Source organism: Arvicanthis niloticus, chromosome 18 (genome assembly GCF_011762505.2).
Source record: "Arvicanthis niloticus isolate mArvNil1 chromosome 18, mArvNil1.pat.X, whole genome shotgun sequence".
NCBI classification, from domain to species: domain Eukaryota; kingdom Metazoa; phylum Chordata; class Mammalia; order Rodentia; family Muridae; genus Arvicanthis; species Arvicanthis niloticus.
Window position 1 is genome coordinate 22,666,952 of NC_047675.1, and position 24,871 is coordinate 22,691,822.

Here is a 24,871-nt window from a genome sequence, read left to right on the forward strand (position 1 = left end):
TGTAGCTCTGGCTGTCCTGGAACTCACTCTGTAGACCAGGCTGGCCTTGAACTCAGAGACCATCTGCCGGTGCCCCCCCCCCCAAAAAAAAACCCTCTTTTGGGAGACAGTTTAGTAGTAGACACTTGCTGCCAAGCCTGATTACTTAACTTAAATCCCAGGACCCACAGTGAGGAAGGAGAGGACTGACTCCTGAAAGTTGTCCTCTGACCTCCACTTGTACAACCCTCCCATAAATAATAAATGTCATCTTTAAAAAATGTATTTTGTCGCTGGGCAGTGGTGGTGCACGCCTTTAATCCCAGCCCTTGGGAGGCAGAGGCAGGCGAATTTCTGAGTTCGAGGCCAGCCTGGTCTACAGAGTGAGTTCCAGGACAGCCAAGGCTACACAGAGAAACCCTGTCTCGAAAAACCAAAAAAAAAAAAAAAAAAATGTATTTTGTCAGAGATGGTGGCACATTACCTTTATAATCCCAGCACTGGAATGGCAGAGGCAGGCTAATCTGTGAGTTCCGGGCTAGCTTCGTCTAGTGAGTTCCTGGCACTCAGGGCTATGTAGGGAGACCTTTACACAAATGAACAAACCTAAAACAACACAAGAGTTCTTTTTGCAAACTTGACTATCTGTGCCATGATCTCAGGGCTAGTTCACTGACGGTAGGAATACAGACAGGGATCTGGCAAGTCCTTAATCTGGGGACTTGCTCCAGAGGGAGAATCCAACTGAGAACCACAAAGAGGGCTATACAGATGGACGCCTTCAAAGGTGTGTAAGGACAATTTAGATTCAAAGAAAAATTTAGGTTCAAACCCTCCCACCGACGTCCTGGCTACACTCTCTCTCACTAGCTCATCTGGAAGGTGCTCTGGTTGGTGCACACAGGCCTGTCCTGTACTGCAAACTGTTGTACTATCATAGCAAAAAGGAACAAGAAACATAATCATAAAAAAAAAGTAAAGTAGAGATAAATTTACAAACCAAGAATATAGCATTTTATTCATTTTCAGATTATGTGTATTACACAACATATACATATATTTAGATAATATATAAAAGAAAGAATAAACTATACGAAGAAATATTGGTCTGAATCTGCCTTGCAGGACGTCTTTATTCTTCCGTTTGTTGAGCGTGTCTCTCACATGCCAGGGCAGGCAGCACAGGACCCAGCACTTGTGTGTCACTCAAAGCTCTGCTTTTCTCCACTGAACTTAGAATGCAAGGAACACAACTGTGGCATGGTCACTGGTGTCCACGACAAAGACACAGTAGTCAGTGAGCCATAGCACAGTGGATTATTTAAATTTTTGCATGGTCTCCATGTAGTTTCCTCTTTAAACTAAGACTCACATCCAGAGTCTGTCCCCCTTAGTTGCTGTCCAGTTATTGCTGAAGGAGAGAAGCAGAAACGAGCAATCAGTTTCAGCTATTAGTTAACTGATACATGTTAACTACTTCTGCTGATACCCGAGCGGACACCAACATGTCCACAGCTGTCCACCGCTTGCTCAGCAGCCTCTGAGGCCGACCAAGGATCACATGGAGGGTACTCCTCCAAAAAGAACTGTGAGCAAGCAATAGGAAGTCGTGAGACGGAAGGGGCTATGCACTGTGGTGGCATCAGGCACAGAACAGTCCACAGCTCACCCCTGACTTGGCGCTGCCATGCTATAAGGAGGACTAAGGCAATGGCCAACCTCCAGTGGTAGCCCAGCCAGGCCAGCTTTTGGTGAAGGGCAAGTCCCAGGCCATGGCTCCCCATGCCCACCCCCGGCTTCCTCAAGGAAGGGTATCTTACTTTGGCCTTGTTCTGAACTGGTAGGTACAGTTTGAACTCTGCTGGCAGCTCATCTTCTGAGTAGAGTCTGTCTGAGAAGTAAACTCTTCGGATACGGCAGTTTGCATGGATCTGTGGAGACAAGACTCATTTTGACAGGCTAAATACACTGTTTCCTCTTTTCCTGATTCTCTCAGAAGCCCGCTCATGGTACTCTAAAAACTTCATCTCTATTAGCAAACTGGCAATGTCCTGGGGTGGACTCCAATAGTATAGGAGGACTCAGGGGATGGAGAGATGGCTCACTGGTTAAGATAACTTGCTCTTGCAGAGAGAGGACTCAGGTTTGATTCCCAGTATCCACACAATGGCTTACAACTATCTGTAACTTCAGTTCTAGGGGATCTGACACCCTCTTCTGATTTCCTCAGGTACCAGGCATACATGTTGTATATATACATACATGTGGGCAAAATATTCATTCGTGTGTGTGTGTGTGTGTGTGTGTGTGTGTGTGTGTGTGTGTAATTCAAAGGTCTGGAGAGTTGCTTCAGTGGTCAAAGCATTTGTTGCTCTTGTAAAGGAACCAGGTTCAGTTCCCAGGACCCACACAGTGGCTCGCATCCATCCCTAACTCCTGTGGATAGTTTCTTGGTATTCAATAGCTTTTTCTGGCCTTCTAGAGCACCAGACATGAACATGGTGCACAGATGTACTTGTAGGCAAAACATTCACACACACAAATCTAAAACAAAAAATTTAGGGGAAAAAAAAAAAAAAAAAAAAAAGAAGGATTTTGCATGTAGACTTTATCTTATGTTTGAATAGACCTCAGATTTTCCTGGATCCTTTTGAGGCCAAAACCTCCTGAACAATACCTTGAGAACTTTAGCTAGAAGACTCACATTGTTCTGCTACATGGGCCATAAGCCAGGCAGCTAGCCAGCCAGAGTGTCCGAAAGCTCCCAGTATGGGAGCCCTGTGTGAAAGGCACAGTACCTGCACTCTCAGGGTCTCGATGTAGTTTGTGCCATATGCCCGCCGGGTGAAATCAGACAAGTTGAACTGAATCTGGTTCCAGCCGTCATCCAGCCGCATGGGCATGGTACAGATGAAGGGCTTGACTCGAGTGGTGCTCTGGTAGTTACTTGCTCGAAACCTTCGACGAACATTTTTGTCATCTAGTACCTGCAACACCCAGAGGAGGGCCACACTAGTCCCACGTTCTCAGGCTCGGAGGAGCTGTTAAGAACCTGAGCCTCCACAGCCTGATTCCCAGTGCCAAACCCAGGGAGGATAAACAGGCCAGAGATGGGTCACAACTGGTGACAGATGGCCCGGAAGTAGCAAGTTTATATTATTTGTTGTCAAGACAACAGCAGCTGCTATGACATATGACACAGCTTGCAGGCTCTCAGACCATAGAATGATTTCACATTTCTTCCCACTAGAAGCTCAAAGATACTAAAACAGAAACAATCACTCAATATTAAATATTTCCGCCCCAAATGGACCAATGGACTTTAAGCTTCCAACTTTCATAGCCACTGATTAGATTTTCTGGGTGCTGTTTCTTTCAAAACCCCACAATCAAACTTTGTTTTTGAACACCCTAATGAGAGCAGCACTGAGCTTTAGCAGAGGCAGTGGAGAGCATAGACCACAGGATAACACAGCCTGGGGTTGCGTTCTACACTCACCTGTACTTCAAAAGTAAAATACTTCTTCAAGTTTTTGATGATCATGACAAGGAAAGGCAGTTTGATACCCAGTGTCTTCTTAGGGTCCGCAGGACACGTGATGTATGTGGTACTGTCAGCAGAAACACCAGGGAATGGATTACTTGTCTTTCTTCCTTTGTGATGTGTTCAATACCACACAGTCCAAGACTAAAAACTAGAAAACAGATCTAAAGGACTTAGCTTCATCACCTAGTAAATCCCTTAACAGTTCAGTTAGTGAACATTTTTTAAAATGTCAAGGCTGGCAAGATAGATCAGTGGATAAGGACACTTGCTGCCAGCTGATGACCAGAGTCAGCCCTAGGACCCACACTGTAGAGAAAGCTCTGACTCCAAACAGACCATGGCTTTGAGCATCCTTCTGCGTTCCCCACAGACACATTCCAAATGAGGAAAGCAAACAGTTAAAACGTCAAGTGTGGTGAAGTGCAGGACGGCTGGAGGCCAGGAGACCAAGGGCAGCTTGGGAAATATAGAGAACGTATCTTTGAAAACAAAAGAAAGCAGCGAGGTGTGGCAGCTCACATCTTTAACCTCAGCACTTGGCAAGTAGAAGCAGTCGGATCTCGGGGAGGCCGGCTTGGGCTACAGGACTACATGGTGAGTTCAAGGACAGCTAGAGCTATATAGTGAGAGCCCATCTTGAGAAAAACCAAAACCAAAGAAACAAGCAAACAAAAAACCCAAACCCACTCAAATAAAAACCTGAGACCAACAATAAAGTCTCTGAAAAACAAAGCCCGGGAAGTTCTTCCCGGAAAAGAAGAGAGCAGTTCTTGTCTAAGGTAAATATGAAAGGATAGATGAAAAAAACTTCGGTATTGAAAACCAGAGGGGTCACAACTGGGTGATCAGGACAGCACTTCCATACTCTGGCTGAACAGTAATACACAGCTAACTGTTTTCTATGCTGGGCATGGGCCTAACTGCCGTATTTAATCTTTGCACTAACCCTGCAGGAAATCACTCCTGTTTTGCAGATGAGGAAACTAAAGCTGGAGATAAAGTAAGTTGCCTGAGAAAAGCTGTAAGTGGTGTAGGGGATCCACAGACAGCCTGATTCTGCATCCTGTTAATACTGAAGTGAACTGCCCTCCTGATGTAGACCATATAGATAACTGAGCTGGCAACCTACCTGACATTTGTCCCTTCAATCTCTAGCACCAGGGACTGGATGTCATTGTCAGTGATTCTTTTGATGTGGCCATTCCGTACCTATAAATGTGAAAATCCATCAGTGTTACAGGTTTTCGCAATAGCTTCAGAAAAAAATTCTGAAGATTGAGTCCATTTGAGGAAAAATGGCCCAAGACTCATGACATACAAGTTGGCAACAACAGTCAAAGCCTGTGTATAAGGAAGCATCCCTGTACCTGCCGTTTGGAGTAACTTCCCTCCTGATTCAGCTTCAGCTAACATTTACTCTCTACTCCGCCATCAGCAAAGTTCACATAGAGTATTGTTCAACCCCACAGCACAACAACAACGTTAAGTGGTAAGAGTCTCATTCACAGATATGAATGTAGTACCCAAGGACTGTAAATGGCAGGTCCTAAGTAGGAGACTAGGTTTCTTAGACCTTTTACTAACCATAGTGTAGCTGTCTTCTTCTACTTTGTGGGTTCTTCTTTCTTCTGCCTTTCTTCACCCCCTTTTTCTATCCTTCAACCCCCTAACACTAAATAGGGGAGAAAGGAGGAGAGAGAGAATTCAAGTCAGGGGTTGAAAAGGGGGAGATGTTATCAGTGACTAATTCCTGCTGATAAGGAGCATCTAGTGCCTTGTGACAAGTTTGATCTTCACCGTCAGGATATCTAATTTCTTGTTTCTTCTTTATGCATGACAACTTAAACCATAACCAACAAACCTTCCAACAACCCACTAACAGCCCACCTTTCAGGGTCCTAGTATTTATATATCCTTTGAAAAGTCCCCAGAATTCCAGACATTATACAATTGCAGAAACTGCAGCTGGCAAAAATCACAGCCCTGCTAGAGCACTAGACAAATCATAGTCAGCTGCTGTGGACAATCTGAAGCAGCCCCATATCCCAGACCTGAGATTAAAATGAAAACATATTCACATAGTATTTCTGTGTTTCTCAAAGAAACCAAAACTCCAAAGTTACCACAACATAGCTTCATTGTCCACAAAGATTAATAAACTACTGTCAGCTGGGCAAGGTTGGTGCACGCCTTTGATCCCAGCACTCCAGAGGCAGAGACAGGTGGATCACTGCGTTCCAGGCTGGCCTGGTCTATATAGTGAGTTATAACACAGCTAAGGCTATGTAGAAAGACCCTGTCTCAAACACACACACACACACACACACACACACACACACACACACTCAGAAAGGTCACTAAGAAGGAAAGTAGCAAAGGAAGAACGAGAGCAGTATTCCCAAGCCTCACCTGTTGGTGTACACTTCTAATCTAACTACTAATACGCTAAGGTAGGAGATTGCTGTGAGTTACAGGGCAGCCTGGGCTACATAGAGCCCTTGTCTCAAAGAAAGTGTGTGTGTGTGTGTTCCTTGAGCTTATTCCTACTTTTTCCTTTACCTTCTTGTATACACTTTTCTCAAGTATAAGTTCAGGTCTTTCCCATATCATGTATATGTTCTCATATCATTCGTTTTTCAGCCACGTGACTTCTCCATTTTTTTGATTTACTTTCTTGATTTGTATCTCTAGACAGCATAATTTAGCATTTCATACATACATATATATATATATAACACAAAATATGAGGATCTCCCATTAAATATGAAATCCTTTTCTCAAACAAACAAAACATTTCTGAGCACTAAATCCAAAGCAGCTAATATGCACAAGAGACATAGGGCTGAACGTTCTAATATGGAAAAGATCAATCAGGTGTGGGAGAGGCTATAGGAGAAAAAAAACATGCCTTCTGGGTACTAAAAAAAAACAAACAAAAACCAACCAACCAAACAAACAACCACAGTGCTGAGCCAGGCACTTGTATTGTACACCTTTACTTCCAACTCTCAGGAGGCAGAAGCAGGTGGATCTCAAGAGTTCTAGGCCAGCTGGGTCTACAGAGTGAGTTCCAGGACAGCTGGGGTTATATAGAGAAACCCCGTCTCAAAAAACAAAACAAAAAACAAAGGGGGAGGTATAGTTGGCCACATAATCAATGACTCAACCTCACTGATTAAAGCTCCTTGTTCTTGTTCATTAATCAGCCTGGTGATTACAATTTTATTTTCTATTAGATTTGTATATAGGGAGAGGACACTGTGGGGTCTGACAATACCTCTTCTACACAGACTATTGAAAATATTGCTCTGTGCTTTACTATGAGTCTCTGTATGCTCTATCTCAGTGAGTCCAATCTGAATCTACCCGCTGTCTGTGGTTCACCAGGTGACATCTGTGAGACTTGGCCAGGAACAGATCAAATGCCACTCATGCTTAGGGTCCTCTTCAGCACTCAGTTCTGTGTGAGGCATAAGCTAAGTGTTCAAATATGTGCTGACTCTGGAATCTGTCACCCTAAGAGCTGGCACATCTGAGTAGGTTCAAGGAGGGTTTTAAACATTCCTGGATAACATATCGACTGTAGACTATTATAGGAAGCTGGAGATCATGGGAGCATCAGAAAGCACATGAAACTAGCGGCATGAAGAATGCTTCATACAAAACACCCTTTGGTGCCATTTTCAGGCACAGAATGCTGGGCTAGATGGGCCTCTCATCTCTGCCAATGGGAAGCAGTTCTTGGGTTGTTAAGACACAAATGTCACATTGAAATGCTTCTCAACAAAGCTGGCCACATTCAATGCCCTCCTGCTTTGAATTCTGGGCTACTTTCCAACAGAGATTAAGAGCACAAAGGCTCGAGTCTGTGTAGAGCATGCCAGCACTGCCCACCTCCTTCCCCAGTACTCCCAACCAAAGTAGCAAGATTTCTCCTGTATTTTCTGTGAAAACTCAGGCAACTTATTGAAGGAAGACTCTGTCAAGAAGTTATTTCCAAATGGTGTGGTATAGCACAGTGATAAGAGTTGGGAGCTGTATGAATTTTATAACATACAATAGTTATTTCCAATAACACACACACTCCTTCTAAAAAAGGCAGCTACAGGAGCAGTGAAAGTCAGTGGACTTAAGAAGTAATTAGGCTTCCAAGTCTACGATCGCTAAAAGGCACAGTGTTGCTACTTACCCAACATTGTTTCAAACCCTGGCCTCAATCCTAACACTCTCAAAAAGCTCTCCATCCAGAGACAACAAGAGGTCTTCTCAGCTCAGAGAGAGCAGCCAGATCTCAAAGGGAGGAAGTGGCCTTCTGCCCTCCTCTAAGTTTACAGCTTGCAAGTCCTTACAAAGGGAACAATGGCTTCCAAAGCACGCAGAGGCCAACAGAGGGAGCTAGAATGCACTCTAGTATTCCTAGGGCTCTCCTCACCCAGAGGCAAGCCAGGCTGATTTGTTAGTGAATTACCATTTCCCCCTAGTAAGGCCCCTTTCAAAGGGCTGGAAATACAAACTGGCTGGAGAACTGGAGTGGGGAGCAGATGATGATAGGGATATGAGCATTCAAAGACAGGAGGCTTCCCAGTTTCTTCTCTAGGCTCTGGAAGAAGGGAGTGGCTCTTGGGGCAGGGTTCCCATCCCTCCCCTCTAGAAATGACACAGGTCAAGTCCAGCTGTGGTAGTACATGGGTAGAAACCTAGCACTTGCGTAAACTAGTATGGTCTCTGTAAGTTTTGAGGCTAGCCTGGCATACATAGCAAATGTCAGGCTAGCCAATGCTATATAGTAATCCCCTGTTTCCAAGAAAAACAAAACAAAACAGACTGAGGCTGTCACTGCCTTTCAGGAAGTAACTCCATCCTCTGGGAAGCTTCTCACAAACACATGTGGTAAGATGTATGTCCTCAGCAAGTGTCAACTTCCTTTCCTCGGCTCAGGGTTCACTAGGCAGGCCTGGCCTTCGGATGAAGAGAAAGTGCGTTTGCTGGCATTCAGTGCTCAAGGTCTCCCTTCCTTGTTTCCTCTAATTAGCTTATGACAGACATTGATTCCTTCATGATATACGATCACAATCAGAGTGTGGATAGGAATGTTTTCTTGCTTTACTAATACTTAAAATTAAGGGCTAAAGAGATGGCTTGGCAATTAAGAACACATGCTGCTCCGGCAGAGGAGCCCAGGTCTGATCTCTACCACTCCCATAGCTACTAACCAGGTTACTACAGTTCTGCGGACCTGATGTGCTCTTCCAGCCTCAATTGGTAAACATAAGTACAGGTGTGTGCACATGACTACACACCTACACACACACACACACACACACACACACACACACACGTCCCTCAATCTTTAAAGTCTGTGATGGAGATGCAACTCTGGATGTCTGCTATGTGCTCCCAGAGAAATTTAATGAGAAAAGACCCACTCTAAATATGGGTACTATCAATCCATCTTCTGTTCTGACTTTATCATGGAGAAAAGAGGGGGCTGGAGAGATGGCTCAGTGGTTTAAGATCACTAGCCCAGCACCCACATGTCAATTTACAACTGTGTGTAACTCTGGTTTCAGGGAATCTGGCACCCTCACACAGATATACATGCAGCCAAAAACCAATGCACATAACCAATGGACAATAATAAAAAAAGTGTGGTGCAGTGGGCTGTGAGAGGCAGTGGGGTACCCAGTTGAGTCTGCTTTCAACCCTGGTGACCCTAATGGGATAGTAGAAGTTCGGCCTGGCTCCTGGGCCCTGGTTCCTTTCACTTATCCAGAGCCCCTCCCAAAGAAAGGTTTGTGGCCTTAGGTCACGTAGCACAGGTAGCACAGGTAGAGGGCATGACTACAGGCCGGGGAGCATCAAGACATCTCCATATTAATGAGATACCTAAAGGCCAGAGTGCTAGCCAATTAAGCATTCCTTCCCAGACCCTCCTCCTTGAAAAAGATATTTAACCTCAGGTCCGCCCTAAGAACACGGGGTACAGCTTCACCCCCTTTCTGCCATGACAATAAACGTTTTAAAATCATGGACTTCCTCTTGTCTTTGCCTGCCCCCCCCCCACGGAGAACCGTAGAGGGGGGCCTTCAACCAATGAGCCGCCACCTAATCTCCTCCTGGAGGACCTCTCTGTATTCCAGCCACAGAGGCAGCCAACTCAAGGAAGCTAGCTGAGCCAGCCATGACTGGGCAGTCTCTAACCCGCAGGGCGCCACCGGAGCTTCCTGGGCAGACCAGCCTGTATGCCCCCTCAGTCTCAGTCCTTCTGGGGTCCCCAGCAGCGTCTGGGTACCCAAGGGCTGAGACTACCAGTCTCCTGCCAGTCGCCTCAGCCCAGAGACCCCTGACCCAAGAGTTCTGCCACCTGGGGGGTTCTCAGACTGAGATCTCCCCACGCCCAGAGTGGAGCTCCGTGGCTTCTCATAGCCCAGGGTCCGCCCGGCGCTGTGTGGAGTAAACTCAGTCAAATTCCAGCGCTTCTGCCTCTCTGAGCCATGGCAGACACTCGGGACCCACAACTCAGCCCAACAGGACCCACGCCCATGCACACGCTACAGCCCCACAAAAAAGTAATGCAAGATTAGTGTCAAAATTCTCTGCTCACTGATTCCTGGTCTTCACGGGTGTGGTATCCCCATTGTCTGTCCCTGCTACCATGAACTTGGCCACACTTCTCCCTACTCCTGCTCCTTAGACCAAGAGCCAAAAAATAACTTTACACTTTAAGTTGTTCTGCCACAGCAGCAAAAGCAACAGCAAAAGTATTATCAGCATGCAAAGTAAGGGGCTGTGCTTAGGACCCTGAAGAAGGAAGATTGCTAGTTTGTGGCTACCTTAGGCTTTCTAACTCCAGGTAAGCCTGGGCTACATTGTTAAGACCTGAGTTTGGATCCTCAACACCCTCATAAAAGCTGGACAATGCAATGTACTGCCTATAACTCAGCACTCAAGGCGGGGACAGGCACACAGAGTTCAATATCTAGCCAGTTTATGTTTACCTCCAGCCTCCACAAACACGGCAGCACATACACTCCCTACATATGTATGTACACACACAGTACCCATAAGCACGCAAAAAAAAAGGGAAAAAAATGAATGGATTTCATAATGACATATGTAAATGCATTCTTATTCATCCCTGTGAACCTTGACCCCTGTCATCCTACACATGAAGTGTGTGGGGGCTTTTGATCCTAAGTTACTGGCAATTAGAAATGAGAATGATCCCCAGTATTACAGACACCAAAGGAGCAAACCCTAAACTCATCTCACCATCTTCTCCCAGGCTTTTCATGGTTGCCAGGCAACTAATAAAGAACACTGATTTTTTTTCCCCCCTTCTCAGTGTAAGCCCCAGGGAGGAGGGTCAAGATGAGGGAAAAATAATACTACAGGGACAGGGAGGAAGCTTGCCAACCTCCACAGTTCCACAGAGTGATTCAAAAATAACACATTAGCTGCACCATTCCCATTCTGCCTCCCTCCCCCCACTTTCATTTTCTGGCTCCACTCACTCATTCTGCAGCTGAACCCTCAGCCATCTGGCATGTCCTCTTAATGACACATGTCCCAATTTACATTAAGCCCCTAAAGCTGTCCACTGCAGCAGGAAAGTATCTGCCTAGGGCCAGGGGCCTGGCTCCAAGTCAGAAAACAGGCAGAGGGAGCCCTCTGTGGGAAACTGGTCAAAGCTCAGGCTCAAGGGACCTTGGGCTACTCTCCATTTGCAGTACTTTTTGCAACTACTACACAGCTGACAGGCAACTCCAGACATATGCCAATGATTCCTTTAGTTATCCTGGGTACTGCAGTGTGTCTGTGTGTCTGTGTGTCTTTCTCTTTCCCTCTTTCTTTCAAGACAGACCAACCTGACTACTGGGATTAAAGGCCTGTATCAGCAGCACCTTGCTCACAGTGTTTCTTGAAAGGGCACAAGTAAATGAAACTCATTGTTTTCATCCTGTTACAGCAAAAGCTATTATTAATAAAAATAAAGACTGAGCCTGGGAAAGTGAAAATCATTTACTCTTTCTATCCAAAGACACTCAATTCCATTCATGGAGGCCAGACAGATTCAGCACACATCAACAAGGTTTACCAAATTAAAAGTCAGGGTTTGGGTCAGCAAAGGGGCTCATTAGATAAACCTTATTGCAGCCAAGTCTGATGTCCGGAGTTCAATTCTTGGAACCACATGGTGAAAGCAAAGAACAGACTCCTACAACTTGTCCTTTGACTTCCATGGACAGGGGCAAGAACATGTGTGAACACACACACACACACACACACACACACCAAACTGTAGTGACTTTTTTTTTTAAAATTCTGGAAAGGGACTCGATTCTTCCTTAAAATGAGAAATGGGGACCTAGTCATGACGACTACTTAACAACAAGGTCAACAGAAGACACTGATACAGTCACACTCCATGGAGAAACATCAGCAGCTGGGAGGAAGAAAGAGCAGGACTCACAAGCCAGGCCTGTGGCTTCCAGTGCAGGAGCAAAGCAGACTGAAGCCCGAGCCGTACACTGCAGGGTGAGGAACACTCTTCTTTTTATTTTTGTTTTGAGACAATACCTCACTAAGTCACTCTGGCTAGTTACCCTAGGACTTGCTATATTCACCAGGCTAGACTCGAACTCACAGAGACTCATCTGCCCTTGCCTCCTGAGTGCTGGGATTAAAGTTATACCCACCCAGCCCGAGCATTCTTAATAATCATAGTCGGATCTGTTGGTGCCACAAGTTAAGGAATATTAAAGAACCTGTTGATTTTTTTCTAAGCACTTGGTCTAAAAACTAACAAAGATCTGTATCAGATCTTAACTAAGTCCCAGCGTGACAGGGAGAATGCAGAGGTTGGAGCAGATAAACTGAGCATGCAGGGTCAAGGCAAGCATCAGAGGTATTGCTTCCTCTGCACTGTGAGCCAAAGACCAAGGAAGATGTGGGTGGACTTGGGGTGAAGGCCAGGACCACCAAGAGTGGGAGGTTTTAAGTTGTAGCAAGCTTCATGGCCTTCATGCAGCAGGAGTCTGTTTCTAAGGAGGGGAGGGGAGCCAGTGAGTGAGCTTGGACAAGTAGTTAGGCAGATGCCAGCCATCTGCCTGGGCCTCACTGCCTCAGTGCCACATTAGAAGTCTGGGAGAGGAAAAGCCAAAGGACAATGACTACATAATCTAAATTTCAGAAGCCTAAGCAGATGCTATACCTAATCTTTCAAGACTGTTTTTCATAGAAACCAAATAGGCATTCTCTCTGTACACAAATGAGTCAGAACAGTAAATATTTGTGATATCAAAATAAGGACTCAAAATAGTCCTCACCGTCAGCATAGTACCAAATGGCAAAGTGCCAAGCCGCATGTAGGTAATACAGACAGCCCTACCGTCCTCTACCACCACCACCGGACTCTCACCTCATTACAGCTCTGCCTAGTTCCCAGGAGAAGGGGATTTTTTTCCCCCTCAACTTTTTTTTGTTTTTGTTTTTCTAGGCAGGGTTTCTCTGTGTAGCCCTGGCTGTCCTCGAACTCAGAATTCCGCCTGCCTCTGCCTCCCAAGTGCTGGGATTAAAGGCGTGCACCACCACTGCCTGGCTTCAACTTTGTATTTTTATACAATGCCTGTCACTCAGGTGTTGCTCAATAAATCACTGATAAGCATGGCCAATTCTCAGTGTTTCCTTGACTGGGCTGTATCCGCAGTTACTGCGAACTTTATAGCTTAACTGAGGAAGGCCTGAATACAGTAAAGCTGATGTGGATAGGCCCAAACTTCCCCTTTCCTCCCCTCCTCTTCCTCCATTGGAGAAAACCTTTCCCTTAAACACTAGCCTGTCAAATCCAAACATGAGTTGGAAACATGTAATTAATTTCTTTGTCAAAATGTCTGTTTAATTTGCTCCATGTAACTCTGCTCTAACAATGTTTCCTATGTTGTTTATGTCATCAGGGTACCACTGGACCTTTAGAGGCGTTGTTAAGGGACACAGAGCACCATGGTTACTCTGCTTTCATATGCCATGTGTAAACATGGTGACTAGTCAAAAAGTCAGGCTTGAAAAAAATAAAACACATCACAGATCAAAACCAGGGTGTAAATGAATACCTCTGATAGACGCTTCGGCACTTTTCTCCCATCTCAAAACAACACGCTCTGACTGCTTTACACCAACTCTTCAGACAGCTCAGTTTCCAAGTTCAAGTAGCACATGGGCATGCTCTCTCCGTGCCCTCTGGCTGTTCATAATAGGCAAGATCCCTAGGCGGGTGAGCATCCGCCTGACACTGCCAGGTGGACTTACTCTGGGTTCTGTCTGCAGAGGTCGAATTTAAGAGCTCCTGATGCTTCATTTCAAAGTGAACGAACACTCAGGAGAACAGGGGAAAGCTAAGAAACCGCTTCCTATGCAATACTCTCGACATAACTCTAGCTAAGGATTTGAAAGAGTTGGTCAGACTGCTCACGTACCAAAGGTCAGATCTTGTTGAGTGCTCAACTGTCTTAGCCAAGTGACTTGATACTCCCAACAGGCTTCTCTCAAAGCTGTCCTCAGAACACACGACTGCCTAGCAGTGACAAGCAGAAGGTAATGCAGGTACTCTGTCAACCACTGTGTGCCTCAAAGCCCTCCTCTGTGAATTAGGAAAGACTGTATTCTTCTAGTTCCACTAAACTTGACGTATCCCACCGATCCTATATACATCTCTATGAACACCACACTAGGGACCCCACCTCTCTCCATTTTTCCCTGCCGAGGGCAGAACTAAAGATGTCCCCTAAATCACCTGGGTTCCGCATTAGAGTGCCCACTTTATATTCAAAAAACGGTCCAGCTGACTGCCCCGGGAATCTCCATGAGAAAGAAAACGTCAAGGCATTTCAGCTAGATCTTAATATCTCCAAAAGTGGACAAGGAAGGCCACCATCTCATGTGGCAAGCGAAAATACCATCCATTCTAGAGGACGGCTGGATAAAAATACGGAGGCTTAGCACTGGGTCTGCATGTACGGCTCTCGAGAAGCCTCTAACAATCACCTTTTTGCAGTTTTCCCAATGGAGAAAGCCGGTACAGGAGGAACAGTACGGACTCTAAGTTACAGAGAGCTCGCAGCAAGTTCCAAAGGTTAGGTTGTCGGCGATCAGTGAAACGGAGGGAGCTAATGAATGAGACCGGAACATGTCTGGCTTGGCCGGTGCTCAGGATGTCCAGGGAAAAGGCCCTCCGTCAAGAGGGCAGCACAGTGCCTGGTATCAGCGAACACATGCATGTCTTTCATCAAAGTACTATGCGTTTCAAGCTAGGCTGTGGGCACTCTGCACCCATTCTACTGACCGGGAAGCCAAGGCTCCGTGGCCACACATCACGTGGGCGGCGAGTGTTGTCGAGTTGGCTCCGCCCACGCCCCGCCCCACCGCTCACCTTTTTGTCCCAGATCTGCAGGGGCTTGCTGCCGATGCTGTAGAGGATGGAGAGAAAGCCGCTCTGAAACGTGTTCTTGAACATCTCGCCAGCCGCGGTCCCGCAGCCGCCCTAGGCCCGGGACTGGAAATCGGCACCGAGCGGCAAGAGAGAGTGGGCGCCGCCGGTCCGAAGGACGGACGCTGAGCTGCAGCCACTGACGGCGGGAAGTGGCGGCGCGACGCGGATCCGCAAGCCTCGGTGAGCACCGAGCCACCTCAGCACCGAAACCACAGCAACTGCCGCCCGCGCCGCCAAGCCTGCCTGAGAGGAGGCGGAGCGCCGCCGCGGCCCGCCACAGATCCCTCCGCACGCTTGGGCCCGCCTCTCCGAGGCGCATCGCCCAGTCCTACCGCAGATAGAGCGGTTTCCGGTTCCTTCCGCTCTTAGGCCCGCCTCTTCCTGTCCCCTCGGGAGCGGAACTCGGTTGCCAAGGGACTATTCCCCGCCCATCCCCACTCGCAGCCCAGACTGGGTTCGGAACAGCGGAAGGAGACTTTAAGTTTATCACACGTGTTTACAGTGCTTGTGTGGTGTCATGGGAACCGGGAGGCGTGTGGAGGGGGTGGAATCATGCCTCCCCCGAAGGTGTCTGGCCAACGACTGATAAATATTGTCCCCTGGTGTGTTGACACCAAACTCTAATCCTAGCACCGGATTTAATCCCAGCAGAGGCAGAAAGATCTCTGAATTTGAGGCCAGCCTGGTCTGCATATCGATCTCCAGGACAGCCAGGACTCAGAGACACCCTGTCTCAAAACAACAAATGTTGGTTGGCCCAGGAGAACGTGTGAGCTAATGAACCAGTGTTGAGTGTCCTATTTACATCATCACCTTTAATTATCAAGTCGCGGTGAGTGAGATGCTGTGAAAGCAATCCTCTGGGGAAAACGTAACTCTTTAAATGCATTTATTCGAAAAGAAGAAAGCCTGAATATTAAGATATAAGCAAAAATTAATAAAATTAAACAGAATTGGACTAGTTGAGTTGAGCCAATAGCTGACTTTTTAAAAAGTGTGTCGATACCTGGAATATTGTAGGAAAGACATAAGCTGTGTATTTCAAGTAGAAGGAAATCGCAGATGTGGGAGACTTCCACCAGTCGCTGAACATCTTCCTAAATGGTGTTCCATCCAGGCCTGTATTCTGGCGCACCGAAAAGAGTTTGAAGCACAGGCGGTCACTTTAGCGATTTTAACCATCATAGTTGCAAAGTTTACACGTTTACTATGTGACAGGTATATGCGATGCCTTACCCTGTATTAACTCACTGTACCCTCACCCCAGAGCTTTGAGTACTCCAGCCAGAATTTCTAGATATAGTATAAAAATGAAACTTATTATATGGAATTTATTTTTGCATGATATCTGGAGATTCTTTATGTACTCTAAGCCAAGTGAATAATTCACAACTTGATTGTTTTTAAGTTGTTCAAAATAGTCTCAGGAAGAAAAAGATTCAACATAAAAAATGATGGTATGTGAGTTCTGATGGTGATTTAAGTACTGCAGATAACTAACCACTTGGCATCTTTTTTTGTTTGTTTTTTCCAGACGGGGTTTCTCTATATTGCCCTGGCTGTCCTGGAACTCACTCTGTAGACCAGGCTGGCCTCAAACTCAGAAATCCACCTGCCTCTGCCTCCCAAGTGCTGGGATCAAAGGCGTGCACCACCACTGCCTGGCACAACTTGGCATCTTATAGAAAGTAAATTATTTCTAGAAATAATTTACCTGCACTAAGTCTGGAAATAGAAAACAAAATAGAAAATTAAGGTAATAACTGAGCCCCTCAGAAGGTTCTGAGCCATCTTGTGTTTTTTTTTCCCTCCAATTAATGTAATATAGATTATTGAGGAAACTATAAAAACTAACATTGCAATCATTTGTCATATCACCATTCAGAAATAATTGTATGCCTGTGTGTGTGTGTTGTCTCCACAATTGTATGCCTGTGTGTGTTGTCTCCATGCCTACCTGCCCAGTCCTCCTTATCTGCCCTCACCTTATCACATGTTAATGTGTGCACATAGCTACAGAAGCTGTGCTTGTCCTAAAACAGACAAGGACTGAGCACAGTATCCATCACTGTGGTTGCTAAGATCCATCCTTTGGACCAGTGTGTGTGGAATCCATCACTGTCCTCCCAGGTAGGCAACTACACTTCTCTCTCCCCTCCTCCAGGAATGGCCATCTTTATACATATTCTCCTTAAAAACCTGGATGAGAATTTCTTTGGCTTCCATGTCTGCTCTAGAGTAACTAGATCTCAGTATACACATGTGTTCAATTGGACCTAATGGCTCTTACAAATCATGCCATTTACATTCCCATAGACAATGCATATAGTGACAATTCCTGTTAGTCTACTTCGTAAAATTTGCAGGTCTGAACTATATACATGTTGGTTTGGCTTATTTTTCATTTTCTGACTACTGATATTCCGGCTCATCTCTTTATATTAATTTAATATTAATTTAAAGTCAGTTTTATGTTTTTATTATTTGTGCAGGGGTGCTTTTCCTGCATGGATGTCTGTGCACCTCCCATGTGTCTGGTGCCTGTAGATGCCAGAAGAGGGCTCGGAGCTACAGAGAGTTATGAGCTGCCCTGTGGGAGCTAGGAATCGAACCCTGGTCTTACTGGAAGAGCATACAGTGCTTTTGACCACTGAGCCATTTCTCCCACCTCTCTTCATGGGTATTTAAATTGCTTTTATTTTGGGCTGGCAAGAGGGGTTAGTTGGTAAAGACATCTGTCACAAAACCTGATGGTCTGACTCAAGTTGTAGAAAATGACTGACTGCCACAAGTTCTCTGAGCTTCCTACACTTAAACACACACACACACAGAAACTTTAATTTTTGAATTGCTTGTGTGTGTCTTTTGCCCAAGTCCTCACTGAGGCTCTTTATCCCTTATTGGTTTGTGAGACCTAGTGTTCGATGCACAAGCGTCTGTCACTGAGTGGCATGGACAGCTTTGCTTTTCTCTTTAGGCTACCCACTTCTGTCAGTGGCACATATGAGTTCTTTTTTTCTCAGTGGTTTTCGAGACCACTTTTGTGTATATTAAGTTTCCATATATGCATGTATCTCTTTCCGAGCTCTCTCTTCTAGTCTTCTGTTTAAAATTCTCACACTCTCACACAAAAAGCCAGGTGCCGTCCTTTAATCCCAGCACTCAGGAAAGGCAGACGGATTTCTTTTTTTTTTTTTTTTTTTTTTTTTTTTTTTTTTTTTTTTTTTTTTTTCAAGACAGGTTTTCTCTGTTAGCCTTGGCTGTCCTGGAACTCACTCTGTAGACCAGGCTGGCCTCGAACTCAGAAATCCGCCTGCCTCTGCCTCCCAAGTGCTGGGATTAAAGGCGTTCGCCACCACCACCGGCAGACGGATTTCTGAGTTTGAGACCAGCCTATTCTACACAGTGAGTTCCGGGACAGCCAGGGTTACACAGAGAAACCGTGCCTTGGAAAAACCCAAAGGGAAAAAGAAATCAGTTTTTATTGCAATGCAGCCCACATTTATATTAGTATTGTGAGGTGCCTTAATATGTAACAGGGCAAACATTTTCTATTTTTCCAAAGCTAGTTTGTAGCAAGTCTTTGTTATTTTGTGGATTTTTCTTTTTCCTACCCTTTATCCCCCTGCCCCTGGTTTCACCCCCTATCACTAGAAGGATGGGGGGACAGAGAAAGAGGGGAGGGGATGAGTGTCTTAAAGCCACAGTGACACACCTACTCCAACAAGGCCATCCCTCCTAATAGTGCCACTCCCTGGGCCAAGTATATACAAACCATCACAGACACCATACTACATCCCCAGTGGCCCCAAACAACAGGACTTAGCTCTGTTGTGGAGATGTCCAAAATCAGTGTTGTCAGAGCCACTCAACTTTGAAGATGTTGGGGGAAAAAGTCTTCCTGGCCTGAGGCATTCTTGGCTGATGGTGCGCTCTCTCTCTCTCTCTCTCTCTCTCTCTCTCTCTCTCTCTGTCTCTCTCTCTTTCTCTCTTTCTCTCTCTCTTTCTCCCCCTTTCCCCTCTCTTCCCCCTCCCTCTCTTCCCCCCTCTCTCTTCCCTCCCCCTCTCTCTCCCTCTCTCTCTCTTTCTCTCTCTCCCCCCCCCCATCATCTCTTTTCACATGGCTGCTTCCTTCTCTTCTGTATCCTTTAATAAGGACACTAGTCATCAGATTTAAGGTACTAGTCACCTTGAATCCAATACATCATTTTGATATCCTTAACTACGGCCTTAGTTACTGTCCTATTGCTGTGAAGAGACACCATGACCTAGGCAACTTATATAAGAAGTCATTTAATTGGAGGCTTGCTTATAGTTTGTTAGTCCAGGACCGTCATATTGTTGAGCGTGGTGCAGGCATGGCACTTGGAGCAGTAGATAACACCTTCATCCTAGTCCACAGGCAGCAGGTAGAGAACGGGACTAAGCTTGACACAGGCTTTTGAAACCTCAAAGTTCTTCCCCTATTGACACACATCCTCCAACAAGGCCAGACTGTTGTGGGATATTGATCAGAGAAGAAGACTGCTTGGACATGGGTTTAAGCCAACAGAAATTCTTTATTGGCCAGCCAGCGACTGTTAGGTGTTAGCGTCAGGATCCCAGCCTTCCTCGGAGTGAACTTTTGAGCACAAAACCCATGTCCTGGGTTAACATACTTCACTTAGCAAGAACAGTTAGACAGAAGCAGAACTACAGAAACCAAAAGGCAAGGTTAGGACATTTTGAGACTTTCCCAGAACTGTGGACTGGCAGGTGGCACTGCCTTTGTGTCTGAATGACACTTTCATCATGGAGTTGTTGTGCTAAGATCTGGGGTCCCATTATAACACCTTCTAATTCTTTTTAATCAGTTCATCAGTGGGGAACCAAACATTCCAATGTATGAACCTTTGGGGCCATTTTCCTGCAAACCACCACAAGTGCATATCCAAACCCACCTCTTTCCAAATAGTTTAAAGTCTGATGTTCCAGGCAGACATGAACTTGAGGCGCCGGCTATTCAGTGTACTTTTCAGAGGTGAGTTGTCTGATGTACCATGCTGAGTCCCCATCCCCCCATGTTCTAATCTGATGTACCATGCTGAGTCCCCATCCCCCCATGTTCTAATCTGATGTACCATGCTGAGTCCCCATCCCCCCATGTTCTAATCTGATGTACCATGCTGAGTCCCCATCCCCCCATGTTCTAATCTGATGTACCATGCTGAGTCCCCATCCCTCCATGTTCTAATCTGATGTACCATGCTGAGTCCCCATCCCCCCATGTTCTAATCTTACCTCCCTCCTTATTTTTTCAGCACTTGACAGTTTAACCAGTGATTCACGTATCATTCCTTTCCCTTCCTTCCCCTCAGTCTTGTACTTCTTGAACAATGAATTTGGTCTGTGTTGCTCACAGGTGTGTTCCTAGGATCAGTTCAGATGCCCACAGTTTTAAGTAGCTATGCACCGTGTGTCTGCTCAGTGACTACGTCTTGGACTTGGGACTCCAGGCCAAAGGTGGGGCCTGTCTCTGTCCCTTCTCACTCAGCTGATGGTCCTGTTCAGAATCTAGGGTAAACTGTGTCATTCACCTGTCCATAAAAGCCCTGTAAAGTGTCTTTTTCTTTCTCTGTATGTAAACTACATACACGTGTGTGGGTCCACCTGCGGGAAGTCAGATAAAGCCATTAGACATCTTGCTCTTTTATTATTCCCTTAAAATGGGGGATGTTACTAAAACTGGAACTAGACTAGCAGCCAGCAAATGCTAGCAACTCTTCTGTCTCCACTTGCACAGTTCTGGGGTTATAGGTGCTCTCAGCCATGCCTGCCCTTTTTCATGGGCTTCCGAGATTTGAACTCAGATCTCCATGCTTATGCATCGAGTACTCTCTTACCCACTGAGCCACTTCTCTGACCCGTTCAAAGCCACATGTTGTACAAGGTTTCTTTGCCAGCTATGCAGTTTTCTCAGTTAAAAATGAAGATACCAGGCTGGAGAGATGGCCCAGTGGTTAAGAACACTCACTGGTCTTCCAGAGTTCCCAAGTTCAGTTAATTCCCTGCAACCACATGGTAGCTCACAGCCATCTGTAATGGAATCTAATGCCCTCTTCTGGTGTGTCTGAAGACAGCTACAGTGTACTCACATAAAATCTTTTTAAAACATGAAGATACCACTGCCATACCTTAAGAGCTTTGATATTCAATAAACATTGAGACAGAGGAAAGCATTGCTTCTCCAAGCTACTCATCTGCAATAAATATCTATGTGAACTGCGTTTGGTCTTATTTATATTGTGTATATATGTGTACCAGCTAGTTTTATGTCAACTTGACACAGGCTAGAATCATCAGAGAGGAGGGAACCTTAATTGATAAAAAAATGTTTCCATACCATCTAGCTGTAGGCAAGCCTGTAAGACATTTTTAAAATTAGAGATTGATAGGGGAGGCCCAGCCCATTGTGGGCGGTGCCATCCCTGGGCTGGTGGTCCTGGGTTCTCTAAGAAAGCAGGCTGAGCAGGCCATGTGGAGTAAGCCAGTAAGCAGCATCCTCCATGGCCTCTGTATCAGCTGCTGCCTCCAGGTTCCTGTCCTGCTTGAGTGCCTTCCCTTGCTGTTTTCAATACTGAACTGTCGTAGGGAACAGCGAGTGAATAAGCCCTTTCCTCCCCAGGCTGCTTTGGTTATGGTGTTTCATCACAACATTAGTAAGCCTTATGAAGACACTGCAGTCACAGCTTTGGGTGTAGTAGAGACCAAGCTGATCAGAGGCAGGGAGACTGTAGATAAATGGGCGTGGTTTTGACTAATTCCTTCCGGGATTGGACTATGCTTTGCTCTGAACATGTATCCCAGGCCCTGCCAGTTTCTACTGTGGCAGGCACTCCGTAATGAAGGAATGGCTGGATGGCTAAATGAAGAACTAAATGGTCACTTCTGTCACTGACATTCACTTCAAAGATAAACAGACCAAATTTACCTAGAATTGGGCCTTCCTTTCACAGAACGAAGCTTTAAATGCTGTCATTCTTGTTTTCCAGCTGCCTCTGACACTGTAGTTCTTGTATGTATATTTCATAGCCTTCAACACAGTGTAGGAAATCTTGTTGATAACTGGATATTATCAATGACAGCAACGACCAACACAATTAGAATGTAGTCAGTTAAAAAGACAATCAAGAGCCCGGCCTGGTGCTTCAGGCCTGTAATCCTCGCTACTCAGGAGAAAGGAGGATCAAAAGTTCAAGGCCAGCCTGTGTACAGATTGAATTTAAGATCAGAGTGGGTAACTCCGTGAGATCTTGTCTCAGAATAAAAAGGCAAGAGGGCTGGGGGTGTGACTTAGTAGCGGAGTAATTTTCTAACATGCAGCAGAGCTTGGGTTCAGGCCTTAGCCCCCCCCCCCAAAAAAAAAGGCAATCAAAGAGAGAGAAGCTGCAGTATAGAAGCAGAGCAGATACAATCCAGGCAGCAGACACAAAAGCTCCATAGATGCCAATCTGCACATTAAAACTAGGTCAGGAGGTGTAGCATAGGGTGTGCCTGGGGATGCCATCAATCACACAGGCTTGGCTTGCTTTTTTTTTTTTTTTTTTTTTTGGTTTTTTCGAGACAGGGTTTCTCTGTGTAGCCCTGGCTGTCCTGGAACTCACTCTGTAGACCAGGCTGGCCTCGAAGGCTGGCCTCGAACTCAGAAATCCGCCTGTCTCTGCCTCCCAAGTGCTGGGATTAAAGGCGTGCGCCACCACCACCCGGCCAGGCTTGGCTTGTTAACTCACAGTTCTGTCTGGCCTGGAATCTCTCCACCATTTACCCATTTTGGACCAGAACTGAAGCAGGGTATATCATGGTATTGGAATATTAAGACAGGTGGACATTAGTTGGGGTTTTTTTTGTTGTTTTTTTTTTTTTGGGTTTTTTTTTTTTTTTTTGGTTTTTCAAGACCGGTTTTCTCTGTTAGCCTTGGCTGTCCTGGAACTCACTCTGTAGACCAGGCTGGCCTCGAACTCAGAAATCCGCCTGCCTCTGCCTCCCAAGTGCTGGGATCAAAGGCGTGCGCCACCACTGCCTGGCTGGACATTAGTTTCTAATGCTTGAGTTTATTTTAATCATGTGTGTTTAATCATATGCATGTGCTCCCATGTGTGAGTGCAGGTGGTGATGGAGGTTAAGGAGGCATTTGATGCCCTGGAGCTGGAGTTATAGGTGGTTGTGATCACCTGACATCGGTACCAAGAATCGAACTCATGTCCCCTGGAAGATGAGAACCCATCTCTCTTCAGCTCCTAGACAGACATTATGAAGAGTAGACAGACCAAACTTGTGATCTCAGTAGTCTGACAGACTGAGGGGTGTGTTTCTGACTACAGTGACAGGATTATCTAAGATATGTGAAATATTTAAGGATGATAATGTATTAAACAGGGCTTTGGACTTAATGTGAAAGTGCTCTGTATTCTTTTTGAAATGCATGTGGTTTTACATGCAATGTCTAAGAAAATGTGTAAACAATAGATGTTTCACAATTCCAATCATGAGTTTTAACTTAGGGTTGTTGGTATTTGAGTGGTTTGGGGGCATTTTGGTCAGGTTTTTCATTAGCTACTGTGCTTGTGAAATAAAACAGGTTATGTTGACTAACTCTGAAATGTCTCTGGTGATTAGATTAAGCATGTAAGCAATGTTTACAGCATTTACTGGCTGCAGGGGGTGGAGAAAGCCCAGAGTGAATGACAACCTGTGTGGATGTGTGCTGTTGACATAGGCACCCTATGTCAAGGACCCCAGAGCCTCAAACCCATGGAGGAATGGCAAAGCCTTCCTCTGGTCCAAGTGTAGACATCGGCAGTGAATGCAGAAAATGTCCATCAGAGCTTCCTTCCCTAGATGTTTACAGCCTGAACACTGCGCCTCCACAGAGGCCACTTCTACCAGCATTAGCTGAGCCTGTCTCTGATGCAGCTGTATACCATGAGCCCATCTCCTCGTTTGTCTGCAGTGTCTCAGAGCCTCCTTGTTCAGTTGTGGGCGATAAGCCCACATGCCTTTTCAACTGTGTGTAATAAACGTTCTGAGCTTTGGGTTGCTATGGTTTCTCCTGCGGAGAGCCCTGTGCACCCAGTCCTGGCTCTCTGACCATGTGTGTCATTACTTTATTCCCTCAGCACCCTAGTCGGGTCCAAGTCCCGACAACCATGCACGGACATGGCGACGGAGTAAGTAATTAAAGGTTCATTTGCTGTTGGTCTCTCAAAACAGCATCCGATTGTGTACCTGAGGCTGGCCTTGAACTCTCAATCTTCTTGCATTAGCTTCCTGAGTGCTACTACTATAACCGTGTGCCACCGTGCCCTACAGCACCCATTCCATTTTTGTTGTTGGGTTTTTTTGTTTGTTTGTTTGTTTGTTTTGGGGTTTTTTGTTGTTGTTGTTGTTCCTTTTGGTTTTGGATTTTTTTTTAAGACAGGGTTTCTCTACATAGCCCTGGCTGTCCTGGAACTCACTTTAGAACCTTAGATTCATAGAAATTCATCTGCCTCCGTCTCCTGAGTGCTGGGATTAAATGTATGTTCCACCACATCAGACACCCATTAAGTTTTTCATTTATTGACCCATGAAAGTTTAAACAAAGGTGTTAGTATCACCTGGTTTGGGGCTATAAAACAAGAATTACAGTTGATCATAATGATGCAATTCTAGAGGGCTGGGGACATGACCCAGTTGGTAGAGCGCTTTCTATCCATGTATAAGGGCTTGAGTTTGATCCCCTAGAATTCACATTAAAAAAAAAAAAAAAGAGTTGGGTTGTAGTGGGACACACATGTAATTCTAGTAGAGTGGTGGAGACAGGAAGATTCCTAGGTTTG

The 24,871-nt window shown here is 45.6% G+C and overlaps 1 protein-coding gene and 1 long non-coding RNA gene across 2 annotated transcripts; one reads left to right on the forward strand and one right to left on the reverse strand.

Annotated features, from left to right (window-relative positions):
* Positions 1–970: 970 nt before the first annotated feature.
* Positions 971–15,311, reverse strand: Cfap20 (cilia and flagella associated protein 20). The gene is made up of 6 exons (XM_034523130.2): positions 14,955–15,311; positions 4,656–4,735; positions 3,479–3,590; positions 2,778–2,966; positions 1,800–1,910; positions 971–1,390 (listed from the first exon to the last, which is right to left on the reverse strand). Exons 1-6 carry the CDS (start codon positions 15,036–15,038, stop codon positions 1,385–1,387), a joined length of 582 nt encoding a protein of 193 aa, XP_034379021.1. The 5' UTR covers positions 15,039–15,311; the 3' UTR covers positions 971–1,384.
* Positions 15,312–18,199: 2,888 nt separating this feature from the next.
* LOC143434958 (uncharacterized) lies at positions 18,200–21,279 on the forward strand. Its single transcript, XR_013104854.1, has 2 exons — positions 18,200–20,034; positions 20,416–21,279. It is a non-coding gene; the product is annotated as an uncharacterized LOC143434958 (long non-coding RNA).
* The last annotated feature ends 3,592 nt before the right edge of the window (positions 21,280–24,871 follow it).